Source organism: Anomaloglossus baeobatrachus, chromosome 1 (assembly GCF_048569485.1).
Source record: "Anomaloglossus baeobatrachus isolate aAnoBae1 chromosome 1, aAnoBae1.hap1, whole genome shotgun sequence".
In the NCBI taxonomy this organism is placed as follows: Eukaryota; Metazoa; Chordata; class Amphibia; order Anura; family Aromobatidae; genus Anomaloglossus; species Anomaloglossus baeobatrachus.
The window spans coordinates 26,327,670-26,353,976 of record NC_134353.1 but is presented as its reverse complement, the minus strand read 5'-3'; the positions used below and the strand labels follow the sequence as shown (position 1 = coordinate 26,353,976).

The 26,307-nt window shown below is 49.1% G+C and overlaps 1 protein-coding gene across 7 annotated transcripts in view; it reads right to left on the bottom strand.

Moving 5' to 3' along the window:
* DYSF (dysferlin) overlaps nucleotides 1–26,307 on the bottom strand; it is a 423,810-nt gene that overhangs the window by 280,500 nt on the left and 117,003 nt on the right. For all 7 annotated transcript variants that reach the window (XM_075346129.1, XM_075346154.1, XM_075346146.1 and 4 more), the window contains exons 11-16: nucleotides 25,912–26,027; nucleotides 25,578–25,704; nucleotides 25,274–25,377; nucleotides 21,054–21,122; nucleotides 13,483–13,526; nucleotides 7,275–7,357 (exon numbers count right to left, since the gene is read on the bottom strand). In XM_075346129.1, coding sequence (XP_075202244.1) covers nucleotides 7,275–7,357; nucleotides 13,483–13,526; nucleotides 21,054–21,122; nucleotides 25,274–25,377; nucleotides 25,578–25,704; nucleotides 25,912–26,027 — 543 coding nt within the window. The remainder of the gene's footprint in view (nucleotides 1–7,274; nucleotides 7,358–13,482; nucleotides 13,527–21,053; nucleotides 21,123–25,273; nucleotides 25,378–25,577; nucleotides 25,705–25,911; nucleotides 26,028–26,307) is intronic.

Below are 26,307 nucleotides of genomic sequence, written 5' to 3'. Positions count from 1 at the left end.
CTGAATGGGGCGCAGCACTACCTTGTCCTGGTGGAACACCAGGAAAGGAGCTTTGGATGACAGCGCTGCTAGTTCAGACACTCTCCGAAGAGACGTGACCGCTACCAGAAATGCCACTTTCTGTGAGAGTCGAGAAAGTGACACATCCCTCAGGGGCTCGAAAGGCGGCTTCTGGAGAGCAACAAGGACCTTGTTTAGATCCCACGGATCTAACGGCCTCCTGTACGGAGGTACGATATGACACACCCCCTGCAGGAACGTGCGCACCTTAGACAGTCGCGCTAGACGCTTCTGAAAAAACACGGATAGTGCCGAGACTTGCCCTTTAAGGGAGCCGAGCGACAAGCCCTTTTCCAACCCAGATTGCAGGAAGGAAAGAAAGACAGGTAACGCGAATGGCCAGGGGGATACTCCTTGTGCAGAGCACCAGGATAAGAATATCTTCCACGTTCTGTGGTAGATCTTAGCAGACGTGGGCTTCCTAGCCTGTCTCATGGTGGCAACGACCCCTTGGGATAATCCTGAAGACGCTAGGATCCAGGACTCAATGGCCACACAGTCAGGTTCAGGGCCGCAGAATTCCGATGGAAAAACGGCCCTTGGGACAGTAAGTCTGGTCGGTCTGGTAGTGCCCACGGTTGGCCGACCGTGAGATGCCACAGATCCGGGTACCACGACCTCCTCGGCCAGTCTGGGGCGACGAGTATGACGCGGCCGCAATCGGATCTGATCTTGCGTAACACTCTGGGCAAGAGTGCCAGAGGTGGAAACACATACCAGGTTTGACTTTGAAAAGTTGATGATCCACCCGAAAGTCTGGAGAGTCTCCAGCGCAACATTCAGGCTGTGTTGGCATGCCTCTTGAGAGGGTGCTTTGACAAGTAGATCGTCTAAGTAAGGAATCACCGAATGTCCCTGAGAATGCAAGACTGCTACCACTGCCGCCATGACCTTGGTGAAAACCCGTGGGGCTGTCGCCAGACCAAATGGCAGAGCTACGAACTGGAGATGGTCGTCTCCTATCACGAAACGTAAAAAACGTTGGTGCTCTGTAGCAATCGGCACGTGGAGATAAGCATCTTTGATGTCTATTGATGCAAGGAAATCTCCTTGAGACATTGAGGCAATGACGGAGCGGAGGGATTCCATCCGGAACCGCCTGGCGTTCACATGCTTGTTGAGCAGCTTTAGGTCCAGAACAGGACGGAACGAGCCGTCCTTTTTTGGAACCACGAAGAGATTGGAGTAAAAACCTTGTCCTTGTTCCTGCAGAGGAACAGGGATCACCACTCCTTCTGCTCTTAGTGAGCACACCGCCTGCAGAAGGGCATTTGCTCGGTCGGGATGTGGGGAGGTTCTGAAGAACCGAGGCGGAGGATGAGAACTGAATTCTATCCTGTACCCGTGAGACAAAATGTCTGCTACCCACCGGTCTTTGACCTGTGGCAGCCAAATGTCGCAAAAGCGGGAGAGCCTGCCACCGACCGAGGATGCGGAGGGATGAGGTCGAAAGTCATGAGGCAGCCGCCTTGGAAGCGGTTCCTCCGGTTGCTTTCTTGGGGCGTGAATGAGCCCGCCAGGAATCTGAGCTCCTTTGCTCCTTCTGAGTCCCTTTGGACGAGGAGAATTGGGTCTTGCTGGAGCCTCGAAAGGACCGAAACCTCGACTGCCACTTCCTCTGTTGAGGTTTGCTCGATCTGGGCTGGGGTAAGGAGGAGTCCTTACCCTTGGACTGTTTAATGATCTCAGCCAATTGCTCACCAAACAGTCTGTCTCCAGATAGTGGCAAGCTGGTTAAACATTTCTTGGAAGCAGAATCTGCTTTCCATTCCTTTAACCACAAGGCTCTGCGCAAAACCACAGAGTTGGCAGACGCCATTGAGGTACGGCTCGTAGAGTCCAGGACAGCGTTGATAGCGTAAGTCGCAAACGCAGACATTTGCGAGGTTAGGGACGCTACTCGCGGCACTGCTGGACGTATGATAGAGTCCACCTGTGCCAGGCCAGCTGAAATAGCTTGGAGTGCACACACGGCCGCGAATGCTGGAGCAAACGACGCGCCGATAGCTTCATAGACAGACTTTAACCAAAGGTCCATCTGTCTGTCATTGGCATCTTTAAGTGAAGCCCCATCTTCCACTGCAACTATGGATCTAGCCGCAAGCCTGGAGATTGGGGGGTCCACCTTTGGACACTGGGTCCAGCGTTTGACCACGTCAGGGGGAAAGGGATAACGTGTATCCTTAAGACGTTTGGAGAAACGCTTATCTGGATAAGCATGATGTTTCTGGACTGATTCTCTGAAGTCAGAGTGGTCCAGAAAAGTACTCAATTTACGCTTAGGATACCGGAAATGGAACTTCTCCTGCTGTGCAGCTGCCTCCTCTGCTGAAGGGGCTGGGGGAGAAATATCCAACAGTCTATTGATGGCCGCTATAAGGTCATTTACCATAGCGTCACCATCAGGGGTATCTAGATTGAGAGCGGTGTCAGGATTAGATTCCTGATCACCCACCTCTGTCTCCTCATACAGAGCCTCGTCTCGCTGAGACCCTGACCAGTGTGATGACGGCGAGGGTCTTTCCCAGCGAGCCCGCTTAGGCTGCCTGGGACTGTCATCCGAGTCAGAGTCTTCAGCCTGTGATGCCTGGGACCCCCTTGAAGTACGGATTAGTTCCAACTGAGGGGGACCGGGGAGCATAGACACAGCAGTGTCCATGGTCTGAAAAACTGGCCTGGACTGCAAGGTTTCCAGGATTTTTGTCATAGTCACAGACATCTTATCAGCAAAAACTGCAAATTCTGTCCCCGTCACCGGGGCAGGGTTCACAGGCGTCTCTGCCTGGGCCACTACTACCATAGACTCTGGCTGCCGAAGTGGCACAGGGATTGAACATTGCACACAATGGGGGTCATTGGAACCTGCCGGTAGATTAGCCCCACATGCGGCACAAGCAGTGCATACCGCCTGTGCCTTGGCACCCTTGCGTTTTGCGGATGACATGTTGTTGTCTCCTCAGAGCAATGTAGGGTATAAGCCAAGAAGCGACTGTACAGTGCAATATAAATATATATGGTACAGGGAAAAAATGCACCAAATAACACTGTGGCACTAGTGGGGCCAGCACTTATGTGCAGCTTACCGCCCGCATAAACGCGGGTGTGTGGTCGCCAGAGTCCCTTGTCTGAGTCCCCCAGAGCCTGTGTCCGTTCTCCAGCCAGACTGCATGCAGGAATGGCTGCCGGCGTCCTGTGGAGAGGGGCGGGCCCTGGGCGTGTTGAGACCAAGAGCGGGAAACTTGCGTCCCCACTGTGCCCAGTGAGAGGGCTGGAGTATGTAAATAAGACTCCAGCCCTCGGCGCTGGCTATAGAACAGCGTCTCTCCCTTTCCCTGATTGACAGGGTGGGGGCGGGAACGAAGCAGAGCTAGGCCGCAAAAGCCGGGGACTAGATTTATGAGCGCTGCCGCCGTAAAAGCGCGGGCAGCGCGAGTCCCCGGCGCACTACAAGTCCCAGCGGCGCCGCCGCTCCCGGAGCGGCCGGCGCGGTAGTTCCCAAGACATAAAATCACTCAGCTAAGCTGCAGTGACTCTAACCCGAGCGCGCAGCGCTAGTGCCCCCGGCGCACTAGCACACCCAGCAAGCCTGGAGTGTGCGTGGCCTGTCTGTGCGGGGACACAGAGTACCTGAACGTTGCAGGGCCTTGTCCCTGACTGTACTCAGCTCCTCCAGCAGGGTCTCTGGGTCTGTGGATGGAGCTCGGCCTCAGGGTTTGGGGGCCGGTAAGATCCCACTTCCACAGAGCCCCTCAGGGGGATGGGGAAGGAAAGCAGCCTGTGGGCTCCAGCCTCCGTACCCGCAATGGGTACCTCAACCTTACAAACCGCAAGTGGGGTGAGAAGGGAGCATGCTGGGGGCCCTATCTGGGCCCTCTTTTCTTCCATCCGATAGAGTCAGCAGCTACTGCTGACTAAACAGTGGAGCTATGCGTGGATGTCTGACCTCCTTCGCACAAAGCAGAAAACTGGTGAGCCAGTGATCCCACGGGGGGTGTATAGCCAGAAGGGGAGGGGCCTTACACTTTTTAGTGTAATGCTTTGTGTGGCCTCCGGAGGCAGTGCTATACACCCAATCGTCTGGGTCTCCCAATGGAGCGCCGAAGAAACACTTAATTTACGCTTGGGATACCTGAAATGGAATTTCTCCTGCTGTGAAGCTGTCTCCTCCACAGGAGGAGCAGGGGGAGAAATGTCCAACATTTTATTGATGGACGCTATAAGATCATTCACTATGGCGTCACCATCTGGTGTATCCAAATTGAGAGCGGTTTCAGGATCAGAATCCTGATCAGCCATCTCCGCCTCATCATACAGAGAGTCCTGCTGAGACCCTGACCAGTGTGATGAAGTCGAGGGCCGCTCATAGCGAGCTCGCTTAGGCTGTCTGGGACTGTCGTCCGTGTCAGAGCCATCACCCTGGGATGCAAGAGACACCCCCGGAACCAGGAGCTGTTCCGACTGAGGGGGACCAGGGAGCAATGAGTTAACAGTGCCCATGGCCTGAGGTACTGGTCTAGACTGCAAAGTTTCTAGAATTTTAGTCATAGTCACAGACAATCTGTCAGCAAAGACTGCAAACTCCGTCCCTGTCACCTGGACAGTATTCACAGGAGGTTCTGCCTGGGTCACCTCCAGCAGAGGCCCCGGCCGAGCAAGTGCCACAGGGGCCGAGCACTGCACACAGTAGGGGTCAGTGGAACCTGCCGGTAGAACAGCCCCACAAGCGGTACAAGCAGCATAGAAAGCCTGTGCCTTGGCACCTTTGCTTTTTGCGGTCGACATGCTGTTGTGTCCTCTGAGAATCTAGGAGAGTATATAGCAGAGGATCCCTAGTGACCGTACAGTGCAATGTAAAGCTGTAAGCATAAAATACAATATACACTTCGGCACCAGTGGGGGTCAGCCCTTGAGGGCAGCTTACCGCCCGCTGAAAAGCGGGTGTGTGGGCACCAGAATCCCGTGTCTGGGTCTCCCAGCCTCCTCTCTCCACTCAGACTGCACGCAGGAATGGCTGCCGGCGTCCTGAGAAGAGAGGTGGAACGTGGGCGTGCCTCAAACAAAAGTGCGGGAAACTGGCGTCCCACTGTGCCCAGTGTGAGGGCTGGAGTATGCAAAGCAGACTCCAGCCCTCTGCGCTGACAATCTGTACAGCATCCCGCCCTTCCCCTGACTGGCAGGCCTGGGGGCGGGAACGAAGTGAAACTAGGCCGCAAAAGCCGGGGACTCTAGTAATAAGCGCGGCCGTGATATATGCACGGCCAGCGCGGAAGTCCCCGGCGCACCACAAGTCCCAGCCGCGCCGCAGCAAAAACTGACAACAGCGGCCGGGCGGCAGTTTCACATACATGTCCCCTCTCAGCAAGCTGTAGATAGGAATGGCACCAGCGCGCAGCGCTGTTGTCCCCGGCGCACTAACACACCCAGCAAGCTGCAGTGTGCGCGCGGACTGTACGGGGACACAGAGTACCTTGGCGTAGCAGGGCCCTGTCCCTGACGATACTCCGCTCCATATCCAGCATATTCCCCAGGGGCTGTGGACGGAGCACGGTCTCTGTGCCTGGAGACCGGTAAATCCCACTTCACCCAGAGCCCTAAGGGGGATGGGGAAGGATGCAGCATGTGGGCTCCAGCCTCTGTAACCGCAATGGGTACCTCAACCTTAACAAACACCGCCGACAAAAGTGGGGTGAAAAGGGAGCATGCTGGGGGCCCCATATGGGCCCTCTTTTCTTCCATCCGACATAGTCAGCAGCTGCTGCTGACTAAACAGTGGAGCTATGCGTGGATGTGTGCCTCCTTCGCACAAAGCATGAAAACTGAGGAGCCCGTGATCTCACGGGAGGGTGTATAGCCAGAAGGGGAGGGGCCTTACACTTTTAAGTGTAATACTTTGTGTGGCCTCCGGAGGCAGTAGCTATACACCCAATTGTCTGGGTCTCCCAATTAGGAGCGATAAAGAAAAATAATTTACTACTAACAATTTCACTTGCTATAAGTTAGTTTTTTTTCTCTGACTGATGTAAATGCCGCTGTTTTCCGGAATCTGGAAATGTTTTTTACTTGTTTCTGCGCCTCTCCGTTCATGAAATATGGCCTCCTAAATGTAGCCTATTGTAAGCCAAATGGGCGTGGTCCAGGACAGAAAAATGTTAATGGCCACACCCATGAGGATAAAAAAGAATTACATATTGGGCCATATCTAAGGAATAGAGAGGAGCTGGAAAAAGAGAAAAACCTCGCCGGATTCAGGAGATCAGCGGCATTCACACCTGAAAGAAAAATAATATATTTAGGACAAGTGACAGGTCGGCCTTAAAGTGAATATGTCCCTAAGTAGCCAATGCATTACTGGCCACTGATACCTGACCTAACTGCAAAGACAAATTTCCTCCAATTGCTACATATTAAAAAGGGTCTGAACCCTTATATTAACACTTCGTGGTACAGTCCATTTAAGAAATGAATAGTTTTCCTGGAAACTAAAATAGGTGGTGGCGCTGTTGCACTGTTTCCTATGGAAAGTTTTGCTCCTGGCCCAGTGGTGAAAAGTGGTACTGCATGCATACAATAATCAGGTCTAATCATGTATAGATTGCAAGAAGCAAAGAGAATAGTGATTCCATGCAAACTGGAAAACATGCATCCTGCCTCCCCAATGCTTAAAAAATCTCTATTCACAGCATGTTCTAGTAGATATGGATTTGGCTACTGCTGTATCCTTCCCCATGCTTTACACTACAGCTCTGCTCATTCAGATTGACTAATAATTAAGTGAAGAGGGCCCTTTAGAGACAATACAATTAATTATTGACCAGAACCAAGTCCATCCAGTACACATACCCTAACTACAGTCCTTATCAGGGACTCTGGGGAATGAGGGTCCTGCACCCGGTCTGTAGGCAGAAAGCTCCCCCTAGTGGTGGCTTCTGGCAGTGAAGAGGGTAATTTGGAGATCTATGGAATAAAACTCTCTAAAGCTCTGCTATCTATGTAGATATATGTGCAGCTTGGATCTTCCTATATGGAAGCAGTCAGTATGCAGGTATAATGCCTGACTCCCGGACCCTCTGCGCTCCGTGCTCCTCAGGTATTTTTGGGCTATTTTTATATTTTCTCCACTGAATCCTAATGGCCAAAACAAGACCATGAGGTGAGTATATCGTGCAGATAAAGCGGTGGGCACAAACATGCCAGGAAGAAGAGGCAGCACTTACCTTCTAGCTCCCCCCCGGGAGCGGAGATCTTGGACATGCTCAGGTAGGTGGTGCCGATAATGTCGTTATGAGTGAGCCTGTCCCTGCAGGACAAGGTCGACAAACAATAGGAGTCAACAGTTTTCGGGGGTCGATAAACATGCCAGCTGTCACACTGAACTGATGAGAATGGGGAGTGTCTCCCAACCTTGACGGCATGACACACACTAATGTCAGAAGCAGCAGGACAGCCAGCTATATACAGGAGTTACACAGACTCTACATCAGCAAGTGGGTAATAATGGTGTGATCTCTCCATTCAGAATATACTATAAGTTCCCTCCATTTTCTTTCTACATCACTAATACATAGTCCATGTGTTCCCTCCCTAGACAGATTCGGATAATGATGAAGAAAACCGGTCTGTGAGCGCTAATGATGGATCTGAATCTATAGATTCTTTTAGATGTAAGGCTTTATTGTTAAAATAAAGCTCTCGTTATCACTTCACAACGCGTTTCAGCAAGATCCCCTTGCTTTCCTCAGGTGGAACGAGAGCCAATGCACATAAAATTTATAGGTGAACAAACCCCTATGGTAGGGCTTAAGGGTGTGTCATACATACATATGGTTAACACTTAAATGTTAAAAAGATTTTTTTGGATAATTATAAGAAGTCGGATAAATTCACAATAAATTTCTAATAAAATCTCTAAAAGTTATAAAAGTTCTCTAAAAACCGTAAAACGAATATGTCTATTAGAGGGCACGATATACACAAACTCATTATAAATACACATATTGTAATATCATATTAAAATTATATTAGACCATATTCTGCCCTTTTCCCTGTTATATTAAACGTATGCATATACATATATACACGCACACACATATATAATATATGTGTGCAGATAGGCTATGTGCACACGGTGCGTTTTTCTCGGCGTTTTTGCGCGTTTTTCGGGTGCGTTTTTGGCCTCAAAACTGCATGACTTTGCTTCCCCAGCAAAGTCTATGAGTTTTCATTTTTGCTGTCCCCACACAGCGTTTTTTTTCAGCTGCGTTTTTGTGGTGACCACAAAAATGCAGCATGTCAATTATTCCCGCGTTTTTCACTGCGCTTTTCATCCATTGAGTTCAATGGGATGTTGAAAGACGCAATGAGAAACGCAAATAGCTGCGTATTGGTGCGTTTCTAAGACCAAAAACGCAGCTATAAGCGCAGGAGGTGGGTAGTAAAGTGACGTGTACAGGAAGAGGATTCCTTCTGTCAGTATAGACAGAAGCATGAATCCTCCCGGTACCGTCACCGCCGCGTCCACCTCCCGTCCTGTGCATGTATGCTGCCGTGCGGCGCCATGTACAGGCAGGAGGTGGAAGCGGCTGCGAAAACAAAAGTTAACAGTAGAATAAAAAAAAAAAAAGTTATACTCACCTGTCTGCAGACTCCCGGTGCCATGCCCGCTCCCATCTCCTCTCACGGTATCGCCACCCCCGCTCCGGCTGTGTGCAGTCTCCCCGGGGCAGGACCTTGCTTGCAGGACCTGGCGATGGATCACCTGATGCAGTCACCTGACGCATCAACTGATCGAGTCTCGGGCTGACGCGGGCGCCCGGCCGGTATCAGCGGATGCGTCAGGAGACTTCATCCCTGATTACCGGCAGCTGCTGCAGCGATCGGACAGGATCAGACTCCCGCCCCATCGCTGTAGGAGCTGCCGGTAATTCAGCACATAAGTGAGTATTATTTTTTTTTTTTTTCTACTGATGCATCTGCTGATTGTATAATCGGCGTTTATGCAATCAGCTGATGTGTGATGGGATTCAGGGACTTGATCCTGACAGATCATCTGATCGCTTTGCCTTCCAGCAAACCGATCAGATGATATTGGATCCTGATTGGACGGCGCGGGACCCTGACCCAGGATTACTGCGGAGGGGGGTTTATTTCAATAAAGATGGAGTCACTAATTGTGTTGTGTTTTATTTCTAATAAAAATATTTTTCTGTGTTGTGTTTTTTTTTTATCTTTACTAGAAATTCATGGTGGCCATGTCTAATATTGGCGTGACACCATGAATTTCGGGCTTAGGGCTAGCTGATAATATACAGCTAGCCCTAACTCCATTATTACCTGGCTAGCCACCCGGCATCAGGGCAGCCGGAAGAGTTGGATACAGCGCCAGAAGATGGCGCTTCTATGAAAGCGCCATTTTCTGGGGTGGCTGCGGGACTGCAATTCACAGCGGGGGTGCCCAGAAATCATGGGCACCCTGCACTGTGGATTCCAATCCCCAGCTGCCTAGTTGTACCCGGCTGGACTCAAAAATGGGGCGAAGCTCACGTCATTTTTTTTTTTTAAATTATTTCATGAAATTCATGAAATAATTTAAAAAAAAAGGGCTTCCCTATATTTTTGGTTCCCAGCCGGGTACAAATAGGCAGCTGGGGGTTGGGGGCAGCCCGTACCTGCCTGCTGTACCCGGCTAGCATACAAAAATATGGCGAAGCCCACGTCATTTTTTTTTTTTTTGGGGGGGACAAAGAAATCCTGCATACAGTCCTGGAAGGAGGATGCTGAGCCTTGTAGTTCGACAGCTGCTGTCTGCTCTCCTGCATACACTATTGGATGGAGGATGCTGAGCCTTGTAGTTCGACAGCTGCTGTCTGCTGTCCTGCATACACTACTGGATCGAGGATGCTGAGCCTTGTAGTTCTGCAGCTGTCTGCTCTTCTGCATACACTAGTGGAGAATGAAGAACACATTGAAGAAGGAAATGACATCAGACCTTTTTTTTTTTTGTTCACTGATAAAAAACGCATAAGGATGCAGTGAGCAAAAACGCAGCAAAACGCAGCAAAAAAACGCACCAAATCGCGGCAAAACGCGTGCGTTTTTTGCCGCGTTTTTTCGACGCAGGTGCGTTTTTGTGCGTTGTTAGCGGCCAAAAACGCACAAAAACGCAGCGTCAAAAAAACGCAACGTGTGCACATAGCCTTACACTGACGTGGGAGATTAAAAGGGTTCTAATTACCATATTCCTTTTTTGTCAGGATTTATTTTACATATTTGTTTTATAATATTACCAATAACTATTTATATTCTTTGAAGTAAATTTGTATTTTTTCTCTTTGCTCACATACAATTGATTAATAATATATTTTATTCATATTTTTTCTTCTTTTCTCTCTTTCTTTCTTTCTTTTTTTCTCTCCTTTTTCATTATAATTATAATTTATTTATTTATTTTTAATTAATTTATTTCTTTATATGTATATATGCACATATATATATATATATATATATATATATACCCACAGTCCCATGCATTTCTTTGTATGCACATATGCACATACATGCATACATGCACAGTCCCATGCATAACTATTTCTTTAAATATATCCTCCTATTGTTTTATTTTTTAAAAAAATATGATCATTATAGTTATTATCATTGTTTAGCAACATTATCTAGCATTACATTATGGCCTTCCGGAGCTAGTGTACCCAATTTAAAGATCCAATAGCTTTCCTTTTTAATAAGTTTATTCAATGCCCTTGGATCTTTATTATCAATAGAATCTATTATTGTAAGTTTCATTTTTGGGTCCCTATTATGTACATTGTTGTAGTGCCTTGATACACTATGTAAAAGGTATCCATTTTTTATATTGTGTCGGTGTTTGTTTAACCGTGCATGCATTTCTTGGATGGTTCTTCCCACGTATTGGATACCACAAGGGCACTCTAACAAATAGACTACATATGTAGAGTGACAGTCATATCTTTGTTTTATTATAAAGGTTTCCCTTGTGGTTTTTGACATATAGGTTTTTTCTCCCTTAGTGATTACCTGACAGCATAGACATTTTGATGTGTAGCATGGATAGCATCCCCATTGGTTTGGGTTGCTCATCTTAACAGTTGAAGATTTCTGGACAGTGTTACTTGGTGCAATTAAATTACCCAGATTCCTATTTTTCTTATATATGATAATAGGTCTGTCTGGTATATGGTCTATTAATATAGGGTCACTTTTTAGTATGAACCAGTACTTTTTAATTAGTTTCTCAATATGGGTTCTTGGTTGGCAGAATGTAGTAACAAGACTCCATTTGGATAATTTGGATTTACCTTCCTTGTTTCTGTCGTTCGCTTGTTTAGGTTGTACACATATTTTCTGGGTCAAAGAATTTGTTTTTTTGTATGCATCCTGTATCAACCTTTTGGGGTATCCTTTTTCCAGAAATCTTTGTTTCAGTATTTTGCACTCATTCATATAGTCTATATCAACCGTACAGTTCTTTCTAATTCTTCTATATTGCCCATATGGTATATTTCTGACCCATCTCGGTAGGTGTCCGCTATTGTATTTTAAATAACTATTCACATCTACTGGTTTAAAATGTGTGGATGTGGTAATTTTTCCATCTTCATTTAAATTAATCTGTAGATCTAAAAATTGGATAGTCTTAATGGAGTGGGTAGCCGCAAAGGATAAACCCCATTAGTTTCTATTGATGTCCTCTATAAATTCTGTTATTTCTTCCAAGGGGCCTTTCCATATAATGAAGAGGTCATCAATGAAACGACGGTAGTGTACTATATGTTCTTTAAATCTAGAATTCGCGATGGAGACGGACTCGAACGCACCCATAAATAGGTTAGCATAGCTTGGTGCGAATCGCGTCCCCATCGCACATGCCCTGATTTGTTGATAGTAGGCACCCTCAAAGGTGAATACATTGTTCTCTAAAATAAATTGTATTGCTTTTAGTAGGAAATTACGTTGTTCTGCTGAGATTTCCATATCTTTTAGTAGTGCCTTTTCGATGGCTGATAAGCCCCTGCTATGTGTAATATTATTATATAATGAACAAACATCCATCGTAAGAAGTACACTGTTCTTCAATGGGGGTAGGGCAGATTGGCATTTTTCTTTTCCTTATCTACTCTCTGATACCATAAGATGTGTAATCTGCCCTCCCTGAAAACAGGGAAGCATTCTCCCCTCTCCACACTCTATGTAGATCCTCTCGCTGCTGCAGACAATAGCACTGCAAAAAGGGAGGAGCAGAGAATGATGACACAATGAGGACTAATGTATTTTTGGATGTATGTAAGAAGCAGCAGGACAGCCAGCTATATACAAGAGTTACACAGACTCTACCCCAGCAAGTGGGTAATCATGGTGTGATCTCTCCATTCAGAATATACTATGAGTTCCCTCCATTTTCTTTCTACATCATTAATACATAGTGCGTGTATTTCCTCTCTGGACAGATTGGTGTTTTCACTCTGATACAGTAAACTGTAAACTGCCCTCCCTGAAAACAGGGAAGCTTTCTCCCCTCTCCACACTCTATGTAGATCCACTTGCTGATGAAGACAATAACACTGCAAGAAGAGAGGAGCAGAGAATAATGACACCCATGGACTAATGTATTTTGGATGTATGTCAGAAGCAGCAGGACAGCCATCTATAAACAGGAGTTACACTGACTCTACCTCAGCAAGTAGGTATTAATGGTGTGATTTCTCCATTCAGAATATACTATGAGTTCCCTCAATTTCCATCTAAATCACTAATACATAGTCTGTGTGTTCCCTCTACAGACAGACTGCTGTTCTTCTTTTCCTTAGCTACACTCTGATACAGTACAATGTGTAATCTGCCCTCCTTGAAGACACGGAAGCTTTCTCCCCTCTCCACACCTTATGTAGAACCGCTTGCTGCTGAAAACAATAGCACTGCAAAAAGGGAGGCGCAGAGAATAATGACACCCCTGGACCAATGTATTTTTGGATGTACATCAGAAGCAGCAGAATAGCCAGCTATGTGAAGGAGCTATAGACTTTACAACAGGTGAATGAGGCGTGTTATAATAAAGACAATTTAGGAAGTTGAATAATTTTGCATTTAGGAAGCAAAAAAATAAATAAAATTCAGTGCAATGCTGTACTGTATTAAAAGTTATACTTTTTGTTGTCGCTGTTGAAAATATCCATTGGTGCACAAGTGGCTACCCTGAAAAGAGCCTTGCGCTCTTAATATAGCGATGCCGAGTGCAACCTCTGATCTATGTGAATGAGCCAATCCAAGACGAAGCGCATCAAGGGCAGGAAATGTAGGATATTGCGGGGCAGCCCCCTGCATACCATGTATACAAGAAAAACCATCAGCCAAAAGCCTATCCCTCGGCGGCACCCTACATGGGTCACTCACCAGTCCGTGAGCCGGATCCTCATCTTCTCACACATGGACGGGAACTAAAATAGAAACATCACATGGTGAGAACCTGCAGGTACAGCTATGATCCATTACTGGTTCTGACAATTCTAACACAATGTATCAAAGGTTTAGAAGACTCTGAATATGGCCGTTCATCAATGTGTAGTTTCAAGGTCAGAGGAGGCACATATAGGAGATGCTCTAAATGGGATATCTTCATAGCACTCTAGCTGGGATATCTATGGGGCACTCTAGCTGGGATATCTATGGGGCACTCTAGCTGGGATATCTATGGGGCACTCTAGCTGAGATATATAAGGGACACTCTAGCTGGGATATCTATGGGGCACTCTAGCTGGGATATCTATGGGCACTCTAGCTGGGATATCTATGGGACACTCTAGCTGGGATATCTATGGGGCACTCTAGCTGGGATATCTATGGGGCACTCTAGCTGGGATATCTGTGGGGCACTCTAGCTAGGATATCTGTGGGGCACTCTAGTTGGAATATGTATGGGACACTCTAGCTGGGATATCTATGGGGCACTCTAGCTGGGATATCTATGGGGCACTCTAGCTGGGATATCTATGGGGCACTCTAGCTGGGATATCTATGGGGCACTCTAGCTGGGATATCTATGGGGCACTCTAGCTGGGATATCTATGGGGCACTCTAGCTGGGATATCTATGGGGCACTCTAGCTGGGATATCTGTGGGGTACTCTAGCTGGGATATCTATGGGGCACTCTAGCTGGGATATCTATGGTGCACTCTAGCTGGGATATCTGTGGGGCACTCTAGCTGGGATATCTATGGGGAAATCTAGTTGGAATATCTATGGAGTACTCTAGCTGGGATATCTGTGGGGTACTCTAGCTGCGATATCTGTGGGGCACTCTAGCTGAGATATCTATGGGACACTCTAGCTGGGATATCTATGGGGCACTCTAGCTGGGATATCTATGGGGCACTCTAGCTGGGATTTCTATGGGGCACTCTAGCTGGGATATCTGTGGGGCACTCTAGCTGGGATATCTATGGGGCAATCTAGTTGGAATATCTATGGGGTACTCTAGCTGGGATTTCTGTGGGGTACTCTAGCTGGGATATCTGTGGGGTACTCTAGCTGGGATATCTATTGGACACGCTAGCTGGAATATTTATGGGGCACTCTAGCTGGAATATTTATGGGGCACTCTAGCTGGGATATCTACGAGTCACTCTAGCTGGGATATCTATGGGGCACTCTAGCTGGAATATTTATGGGGCACTTTAGTGGGGATATCTATGGGGCACTCTAGCTGGGATATCTATGGGGCACTCTAGCTGGGATATCTAGGGGCACTCTAGCTGGGATATCTATGGGGCACTCTAGCTGGGATATCTATGGGGCACTCTAGCTGGGATATCTATGGGCACTCTAGCTGGGATATCTATGGGACACTCTAGCTGGGATATCTATGGGGCACTCTAGCTGGGATATCTATGGGGCACTCTACCTGGGATATCTATGGGGCACTCTAGCTGGGATATCTATGGGGCACTCTAGCTGGGATATCTGTGGGGCACTCTAGCTGGGATATCTATGGGGCACTCTAGCTGGGATATCTGTGGGGCACTCTAGCTGGGATATCTGTGGGGCACTCTAGCTGGGATATCTATGGGGTACTCTAGCTGGGATATCTGTGGGGTTCTCTAGCTGGGATATCTGTGGGGTACTCTAGCTGGGATATCTATTGGACACGCTAGCTGGAATATTTATGGGGCACTCTAGCTGGAATATTTATGGGGCACTCTAGCTGGGATATCTGTGGGGCACTCTAGCTGGGATATCTATGGGGCAATCTAGTTGGAATATCTATGGGGTACTCTAGCTGGGATATCTGTGGGGTTCTCTAGCTGGGATATCTGTGGGGTACTCTAGCTGGGATATCTATTGGACACGCTAGCTGGAATATTTATGGGGCACTCTAGCTGGAATATTTATGGGGCACTCTAGCTGGGATATCTACGAGTCACTCTAGCTGGGATATCTATGGGGCACTCTAGCTGGAATATTTATGGGGCACTTTAGTGGGGAAATCTATGGGGCACTCTAGCTGGTATATCTATGGGGCACTCTAGCTGGGATATCTATGGGCACTCTAGCTGGGATATCTATGGGGCACTCTAGCTGGGATATCTATGGGGCACATTAGCTGGGATATCTATGGGCACTCTAGCTGGGACATCTATGGGGTACTCTAGCTGGGATATCTATGGGGCACTCTAGCTGGGATATCTATGGGGCACTCTAGCTGGGATATTTATGGGGCACTCTAGCTGGGATATTTATGGGGCACTCTAGCTGGGATATCCATACCTCCCAACTTTTAAAGAAGGAAAAGAGGGGCAAATTTTTAGGCCACGCCCCCTAACCACACCCATTTCACAGTCACGCCCATATCCACTCCCCATCCACACCCATTCAGCATGGACACGCAGGCAGCCGGCGGGCCTCCAGCATGGACACGCAGGCAGCCGGCGGGCCTCCAGCATGGACACGCAGGCAGCCGGCGGGCCTCCAGCATGGACACGCAGGCAGCCGGCGGGCCTCCAGCATGGACACGCAGGCAGCCGGCGGGCCTCCAGCATGGACACGCAGGCAGCCGGCGGGCCTCCAGCATGGACACGCAGGCAGCCGGCGGGCCTCCAGCATGGACACGCAGGCAGCCGGCGGGCCTCCAGCATGGACACGCAGGCAGCCGGCGGGCCTCCAGCATGGACACGCAGGCAGCCGGCGGGCCTCCAGCATGGACACGCAGGCAGCCGGCGGGCCTCCAGCATGGACACGCAGGCAGCCGGCGGGCCTCCAGCATGGACACGCAGGCAGCCGGCGGGCCTCCAGCACGGAGACGCAGGCAGCCACAGTGAGGCGGCCGGTCGCCCGCACAGTGAGGCGGCCGGTCGCCTTCACAGACAGGCGGCCGGCCACCCGCCTTCACAGACAGGCGGCGGGCCGCCCGCACAGACAGGCGGCGGGCCGCCGCACAGAGAGGCGCGGGCCAACCGCACAAAGAGGCGGCCCGAACAGAGAGGCGGCCGCCCGCCTTCACAGACAGGCGGCCGCCCGCCTTCACAGACAGGCGGCCGGCCGCCCGCCTTCACAGACAGGCGGCCGGCCGCCCGCCTTCACAGACAGGCGGCCGGCCGCCCGCACAGACAGGCGGCGGGGGGCGCCCGCACAGACAGGCGGCGGTGGGCGCCCGCACAGACAGGCGACGGGGGGCGCCCGCACAGACAGGCGGCGGGGGGCGCCCGCACAGACAGGCGGCCGGCCGCACGCACAGAGAGGCGGCCGCCCGCACAGTGAGGCAGCGGGGCCGCCCGCAGAGAGAGGCGGCTGTCCACCCGCAGAGACAGGCGGCCGTCCGCCCGCAGAGACAGGCGGCCGTCCGCCCGCACAGAGAGGCGGCCGGCCGACCGCACAGAGAGGCGGCCGGCCGACCGCACAGAGAGGCGGGCGGCCGGCCGCACAGAGAGGCGGGCGGCCGGCCGCACAGAGAGGCGGGCGGCCGGCCGCACAGAGAGGCGGGCGGGCGGCCAGCCGGGGGGGGGAGGGAGGGGAATTAGCGTTGGGGAGATTATGTTTACATACCTTAGCAGCAGCACAGAGCAGACAGAGACTAGTTTCGGGCAGCGCGCTCCTCTCTGTTATGCCACGTCACGTGTTAGGATGGTAGGAGGGAAAAGCAGGGAGGCGGGGAGAGAGTGGGTGGGCGGAGCCCGGGAGACGGCCGTCCCGTCCGTGGCAACGGGACAAACAATGCAAAGCGTGATAGTCCCGCTGTATCCGGGACGGTTGGGAGGTATGATATAGCTCTGGTGAGGAGAGGGCTGCTGGGGCATACATATCTGGTGGGAGGGGGCTGGAGGCATACAGAGCTGGGGAGTGCTGGGGGGTATATAGATCTGGTGGGGTGGCTGAGGGGTATACAAATCTGATGTGGGGGCTGGGGGACATACAAATCTGGTGAGGGGGGTGGCTGGAGGCATATAGCTCTGGTGAGGAGAGGGCTGCTGGGGCACACATATCTGGTGGGAGGGGGCTGGAGGCATACAGAGCTGGGGAGTGCTGGGGGGCATATAGATCTGGTGGGGGGGCATACAAATTTGGTGAGGGGGCCATACAGATGTGGTGAGGGGGTGACTGGAGGCATATAGCTTTGGGTAGGTGGGGGGGGGTCACATACAGCATTCCTTGGTGTTGCAGCTGCTCTTCCTGCAGTCTTTATCTGTGGACAGAGCTAAGCATGTTGCTCGGTAGCTCCGCCCACAGATGCACTTCCGTACACAAACAGCCCAGCAGTGAGCAGTGAGTGCACTCTGAGCTGCAGATTTAAAGTGCCGGCAGCCAGAGCCAAAGCAGTGAAGCAGCGCTCGGCTCTGCTCTGCTCTGCTCATGTGCATTAGGAGAGGGAGAAAGTCAGACGGGGAGAGAGCGGGTGGACGGAGCCACGGGCGGGACAAAAAGCCTCACGATCGTGACACCGGGACACCCGCTGAAATCCGGTACAGTCCCGCTGTATCCGGGACGGTTGGGAGGTATGGATATCTATCGGGCAATCTATCTGGGATATCTATGGGGCAATCTAGCTGGGATATCTATGGGGCACTCTAGCTGGGATATCTATTGGGCACTCTAGCTGGGATATCTATGGGACACTCTAGCTGGGATATCTATTGGGCACTCTAGCTGGAATATTTATGGGGCACTTTAGTGGGGATATCTATGGGGCACTCTAGCTGGGATATCTATGGGGCACTCTAGCTGGGATATCTATGGGACACTCTAGCTGGGATATCTATGGGGCACTCTAGCTGGGATATCTATGGGGCACTCTAGCTGGGATATCTATGGGGCACTCTAGCTGGGATATCTATGGGGCACTCTAGCTGGGATATTTATGGGGCACTCTAGCTGGGATACCTATGGGCACTCTAGCTGGGATATCTATGGGCACTCTAGCTGGGATATCTATGGGGCACTCTAGCTGGGATATCTATGGGGCACTCTAGCTGGGATATCTATGGGCACTCTAGCTGGGATATCTATGGGGTACTCTAGCTGGGATATCTATGGGGCACTCTAGCTGGGATATCTATGGGGCACTCTAGCTGGGATATCTATCGGGCAATCTAGCTGGGATATCTATAGGGCAATCTAGCTGGGATATCTATGGGGCACTCTAGCTGGGATATCTATGGGGCACTCTAGCTGGGATATCTATGGGGCACTCTAGCTGGGATATCTATGGGCACTCTAGCTGGGATATCTATGGGGTACTCTAGCTGGGATATCTATGGGGCACTCTAGCTGGGATATCTATGGGGCACTCTAGCTGGGATATCTATGGGCACTCTAGCTGGGATATCTATGGGGCACTCTAGCTGGGATATCTATGGGGCACTCTAGCTGGGATATCTATGGGCACTCTAGCTGGGATATCTATGGGATACTCTAGCTGGGATATTTATGGGGCACTCTAGCTGGGATATCTATCGGGCAATCTAGCTGGGATATTTATGGGGGACGCTAGCTGGGATATCTATGGGGCACTCTAGCTGGGATATCTATGGGGGACGCTAGCTGGGATATCTATGGGGCACTCTAGCTGGGATATCTATGGGGGACGCTAGCTGGGATATCTACGAGTCACTCTACCTGGGATATCTATGGGACACTCTAGCTGGGATATCTATGGGGCACTTATGGGGCACTCTAGCTGGGATATCTATAGGGCACTCTAGCTGGGATATCTATGGGGCACTCTAGCTGGGATATCTATGGGGTACTCTAGCTGTGTTATATATGAGGTACTCTAGCTAAGATATCTATGGGGCACTCTAGCTGGGATATCTATGGGACACTCTAGTTGGGATATCTATGGGGCAAGCTAGCTGGCATATCTATGGGCACTCTAGCTGGGATATCTATGGGACACTCTAGTTGGGATATCTATGGGGCACTCTAGTTTGGATATCTATGGGATACTCTAGTTGGGATATCTATGGGGCACTCTAGCTGGGATATTTATGGGCACTCTAGCTGGTATATCTATGGGGCACTCTAGCTGGGATATTTATGGGCACTCTAGCTGGGATATCTATGGGGCACTCTAGCTGGGATACCTATGGGGCACTCTAGCTGGGATATCTGTGGGGCACTCTAGCTGGGATATCTATGGGGCAATATAGTTGGAATATCTATGGGGTACTCTAGCTGGGATATCTGTGGGGTACTCTAGCTGGGATATCTGTGGGGTACTCTAGCTGGGATATCTATTGGACAGGCTAGCTGGAATATTTATGGGGCACTCTAGCTGGGATATATATGGGGCACGCTAGCTGGGATATCTATGGGGCACTCTAGCTGGGATATCTATGGGGGACGCTAGCTGGGATATCTATAGGGCACTCTAGCTGGGATATCTATGGGGCACTCTACCTGGGATATCTATGGGGCACTCTAGCTGGGATATCTATGGGGCACTTATGGGGCACTCTAGCTGGGATATCTATGGGGCACTCTAGCTGGGATATCTATGGCCACTCTAGCTGGGATATCTATGGGGTACTCTAGCTGGGATATCTATGGGGCACTCTAGCTGGGATATCTATGGGGCACTCTAGCTGGGATATCTATGGGCACTCTAGCTGGGATATCTATGGGGCACTCTAGCTGGGATATCTGTGGGGCACCCTAGCTGGGATATCTGTGGGGCACTCTAGTTGGGATATCTATGGGGCACTCTAGCAGGGATATCTATGGGGCACTCTAGCTGGGATATCTATGGGGCACTCTAGCTAAGATATCTATGGGGCACTCTAGCTGGGATATCTATGGGGCACTCTAGTTGGGATATCTATGGGACACTCTAGTTGGGATATCTATGGGGCACTCTAGCTGGGATATCTATGGGGCACTCTAGCAGGGATATCTATGGGGCACTCTAGTTGGGATATCTATGGGGCACTCTATTTGGGATATCTATGGGGCACACTAGTTGGGATATCTATGGGGCACACTAGTAGGGATATCTATGGGGCACTCTAGCTGGGATATTTATGGGCACTCTAGCTGGGATATCCATGGGACACTCTAGTTGGGATATCTATGGGGCACTCTAGCTGGGATATTTATGGGCACTCTAGCTGGGATATCTATGGGGCACTCTAGCTGGGATATTTATGGGCACTCTAGCTGGGATATTTATGGAGCACTCTAGCTGGGATATCTATGGGGTACACTAGCTGGGATATCTATGGGCACTCTAGCTGGGATATCTATTGGCATTCTAGCTGGGATATTTATGGGCACTCTAGCTGGGATATTTATGGGCACTCTAGCTGGGATATTTATGGGCACTCTAGCTGGGATATTTATGGGCACTCTAGCTGGCAGCAGTAGTTATATGTTTGTATAGTACACTTATGTATTGGTAATTTTGGGGTCTGGTCTGATATCCTCCTATAGTTATGACACAGACAGGTGGATACTTTGCCCCTTGGAGGACCCTCACCCTGATGGGTAACGTGATGCTTTGGTTCCACTGAGGGTTGGCGTTCTTTTCCATAATCTTACTGTAAATCTGCAATGTAAAATAATAAGAAAATTACCCCAATATAATTACTGGAAACCCGTCACATCCAGAAATGCTGATTAACGGCAAATATAGGGGTAATCTGCAGGTTGATAGCATTTGAAGGGGTTGTCCTATTTCAGAAAAACTGTTCCTGGAGGCAATTTTCTATAAAATAAACAATCTGTCCTTTACTCCACGTTTCCGGCCCCAGCACTGAGTCTCCGCGGCTGCTCCGGGTGTCCGGTTTTTTCTGACGTCATCCGACGGCACAGCAGCCAATCAGTGAGCTCAGTGACTCTGCGGGGGGTGGGGTCGTCTATATGGGCAAAGCTGCCGACGTCACTGATTGGCTGCTGCACGTCGTTGTGACTTCAGTGCCTCAGGCACAACCAGACACCAGAAGCAGAGGAGGAGATTAAGCACTGGACCTGGGGAGGAGAGTAAAGCATGGTTAGTTTATTTTGCAATTAACTGCACCCAGGGAAAAAGATTTTCTTAAAAAAAACAACAATCCCATTAATTCCTACAGGACACTTTACTGGAGCAGAAGTGTGAAGAGCATATGTGTGCAATGTGTGTGCAGAGAGTGTGTGCAGAGTGTGTAAGGAGCAAGTGTACAGGGTGTGTGTGCAGAGTGTGTAAGGAGCAAGTGTGCAGGGTGTGTGTGCAGACTGTAAGGAGCAAAAGTACAGCTTATATGCATAGAGTGTATATGCAGGCTGTGTAAGGAGCAGGTGTACAGGGTGTGTGTGCAGAGTGTGTGAGGAGAAAGTGTGCATAGTGTGTGCAGCATGTGTAAGAAGTACGTGTATGGAGCATGTATGTAGCTTGGGTGTACAGGATGTGTGTACAATAGCTACAATAAATGTGAGACAGTAAAGTGTAACTGCAGAGTGCTTGCAGCGTGTGTGTGTGCAACATGTGTGAGGAACATGTGTAAAGCGTGTGTGTGTGTGTGCAGCATATGGAGGAGGAGTTAATGTGTGTACTATGTGGGTGGAACATGTGAGAGGAACATGCAAGTGCAGAGTGTGTGAGCAGCATGTGCATGCAGTATGTGTGTAGCGTATGTGTACAGTGTGTGAGTGCAGCGTGTATATGCATCAAATGTGTGCAGCCTGTGTGAGCAGCATGTGTATGTGATATGTGTATGTGATATGTGCATGTGATATGTGTATGTGATATGTGTATGTGATATGTGTATGTGATATGTGTATGTGATATGTGTATGTGATATGTGTATGTGATATGTGTATGTGATATGTGTATGTGATATGTGTATGTGATATGTGTATGTGATATGTGTATGTGATATGTGTATGTGATATGTGCATGTGATATGTGCATGTGATATGTGCATGTGATATGTGTATGTGATATGTGTATGTGATATGTGTATGTGATATGTGCATGTGATATGTGCATGTGATATGTGTATGTGATATGTGTATGTGATATGTGTATGTGATATGTGTATGTGATATGAGTATGTGATATGTGTATGTGATATGTGTATGTGATATGTGTATGTGATATGTGTATGTGATATGTGTATGTGATATGTGTATGTGATATGTGTATGTGATATGTGCATGTGATATGTGTATGTGATATGTGTATGTGATATGTGTATGTGATATGTGTATGTGATATGTGTATGTGATATGTGTATGTGATATGTGTATGTGATATGTGCATGTGATATGTGCATGTGATATGTGTATGTGATATGTGTATGTGATATGTGTATGTGATATGTGCATGTGATATGTGTATGTGATATGTGTATGTGATATGTGTATGTGATATGTGTATGTGATATGTGTATGTGATATGTGTATGTGATATGTGTATGTGATATGTGTATGTGATATGTGTATGTGATATGTGTATGTGATATGTGTATGTGATATGTGCATGTGATATGTGTATGTGATATGTGTATGTGATATGTGTATGTGATATGTGTATGTGATATGTGTATGTGATATGTGTATGTGATATGTGTATGTGGCGCATGTGTGAGTTATGTGTGAGTAGTATGTGTGTTAAGCGTGTGTGTGAAGTAGGTGTGAGCAGCAAATGTGTGAAATGTGCATGTGCAGAATGTGTGCAGCATTTCTGAGCAGCGTATGTATGCTGTGTGTGTGTGCAACAAATGAGTTAATTGTGTGTGAGCAGTGAATAGTGTGCCGCCCCTGCAACAGTCGAATTGCTCGGATCTGGGATTGCTGTGGCTCGAGGGTCTCCGGACCCAGTGCTCAGCGGCCACTTCAAATGTAAGGGGATATTTACAGGGGATGAATGTTCGTGATGCCACCTTTGGGTTGCGGTAAAGGGGAGTACCGCTGCTGCCGATGGGAGTACCGGGGCAGATGGTGTAGGGCAGCCAGGTGTCAGTTCCTCCTCAGGTAGGGAAGGCCCCGGATAGTGGGGATTTGGTGAACGGGTGGCTTGGCTTTGGGAAGCAGGGTGCAGGGGTTAGATTTCTCACTGCAGTAGTCGTGGTGGTGGATCACGTGGATTAAGCAGACACTCACACAGATGGAAAACCAAAGTCTCTAGGCACCGCAGTCTCTATGGGGGGAGCCCGTCCAGGTCCCGCTCCGACCAGTGTCACTTGGTAAGTCCAGGGCCCTGCCTCCATGCACAAATTGTTTGACCATTGTGGCCCCTTGGCTTGATGTTTTCGGGGCCCCGCTACCCGTGTGTATGGCAGCTGTGCTCTTGGTGGCTGGCACTTGGGATTTTAGTGGGTTGTGTATTTGGAGAACCCTATCCCCCGCGTTGTCCTGATGCCTCCAATCTCTGAGCTCTTGGGGAAAGTTCATAAAGAGACTATCCTCCACAGGTTAATTACCAAGGCGCCTGAAGCTCTTCCCCGATCTAGGGTCCTGTACCCCGCCGTGCTCAGTACCGGTAAGGTGGCTGGGCTTTCTGGTGCCAACAGTCCTCCTAGACTGTGTCTGTTACACTCCTTTCCAGTGTTCCTAATACCGGTCCCCGACTCCTGTGGTCCTGGACCACCATTTGCGACCCAACCTGTCGCCTCCCTGGGAGCTCCAACTCCCCTGCTCGTCACTCTTTGAGGGATAACTCTGTTCTCTCCTTGTCTCCCCTCCCACCAGTCTGCCAGACCCCTAGGTGGGCGGCCGTGCTCCAACTCAACCAACCCACTGGTGTGTCTGTCCAGCCCTGGTGTGAGGTGTGGTTGGGATTTATAGTGCGGATGTTAGTGACACTGTTGATGGGAACCTGGAACCATAGGGCGTAGGCCCTGCACCCTGGGGTAGAGGATGCAGTTCCCTGTAGCACCCTGATATAGTCAGGGGCGCTACATACTGTATATGTGAGGAGTATGTGTGAGGAGCATGAGTGGCCAGCATGTGTAAGCAGACTGAGTATGCTATGTATATGTGAGCAACAAATGTGTGAAGTGTGCAAGAGCAGCGTGTGTGTGTGTGTGCGTGTGTGTGTGTGTGTGTGTGCGCAGTGTGTGCAACAAATGTGTGAACTGTGTGTGTGCAGTGTGTAATATGTGTGAAGCGTGTGCAGAGCAGGCTGTATGAGCAGTGATTGCCGCTACATACAGTGGTGTGAGCAGAGACTGTTAATGCAGCATGTAGAGGTGAAGCCACTTTTTTGGAACTGAGTAATAGATGTGGTCCACTATAGATAAGCATGCAGCACTAGCACCACCTGCAGGTATGACTTGTCACTGCAGTCACTTCATTACACTACACCCCACAGCATCATCCAGCTTTTCAAAGTTCCAGAATGACAACTCTGCTTATATATGCTATATATTTACTGCACTCTATTAGTTCTGACTCTTATAAAGTCTGGCATAAAGATGTAATTTGAGGCGTAGTAAAAAACATTTTGGTTGCTGCCCAACCTTACTGGAAATAGAAGTCAGTAAGAAAGCTGCACGGAATTTTAGACTGCCATGGAGTGTTAATATCACTTTAATTTGTAACTATATTTATTGAAATTTTTAAAGCAAAAGGTTTTGAAAAAAAAACAACATAACTTGAGTTATTACCAGGTTCTCAGAGAGCAAAGAACGAAAACATGATCTAAATACCCTAAGTGCCCATGGGTGCCACACTGGACACAATGATACAATCAGGCGTGATCCAGCACACCTCACTCACCATCTTCCCAGCAAAACTGATTTCTACAAAAGGATCCACCAGGTTTTTCTTGTTGCTGTCGATCCCGAAGATTTGCTTGACATTATCTAGAACGGCGTCATCCACTGGTGGATAAAGGAGAGAACAGAGAGTGCATCACGAGCCCTGGAAACTGGATGAAGTGCAAGGCAGGGGCTTATTTAACTCTTTGCTAAACTCAAAGAACCAAAAATGTATCAACCGTTTGGCCACAATTTTTCCATTCACCTATTTCCCCTCCGTACAAGACCAGCACTTCTCTTCTGAAGCTCCCACCATGACTTACTCTGCGGCAAATCCTCAGCACGGAAGACTCTGAGCGTCAGGTGCGCCCCTCGAAGTGCCACCCCGGCAGGACGCAGCAGGTTTCCCTCTATGTCCTCCTTGTCTTCTACCGATTCCTTCTTTTCAGCCTGTAAGAACAAGACATCAGGATAAAGGGAACCTGAGAAAGAATTGTCACAAATTACATATCTTTTGGTGCCGAAACCCGGGTACAACAAATAATCCCACAATCAGACCTTTGGTAAAGGATACATCTGTCCCGAGACCTATCCAGCTACAGATCATAGGGAGGTGAGGGAGGGGTGATATTAGTAATTTAGAGGAGGATTACTGACCGGAGACTCATCACCAGGGCCCAGGGCCACCAGGCTAACTTTTAAATAACCCTTTGCCCCCGCTGAGAAATCTTCAGGGTCAGAGAGGAGCAGCCATTTTCTCAGGAAGGCGTGTTCTGGAAAAAAAAGCATTGGTTCACTACAAATGATCTTACAGTGGCAGTTAAACAAAAGCGTAAAAGTTGGGTGAGAACCAGGAGAGCCGCTATTTCTGGCTCCCGGGGGTTGTCACCAAGATTACTTTGAATCTGGAATAATAAATCTGCCGAGAAATGAAGAAAGAAGATCTATGCCCCCGGGGCAAATCCGAACATGTCAGCAAATAGGTGGCTTCACACACTGAGGAGGGGGCCGGTGATAGGACCCTCAGACCGCCTGTATGGTCTATACCAACAT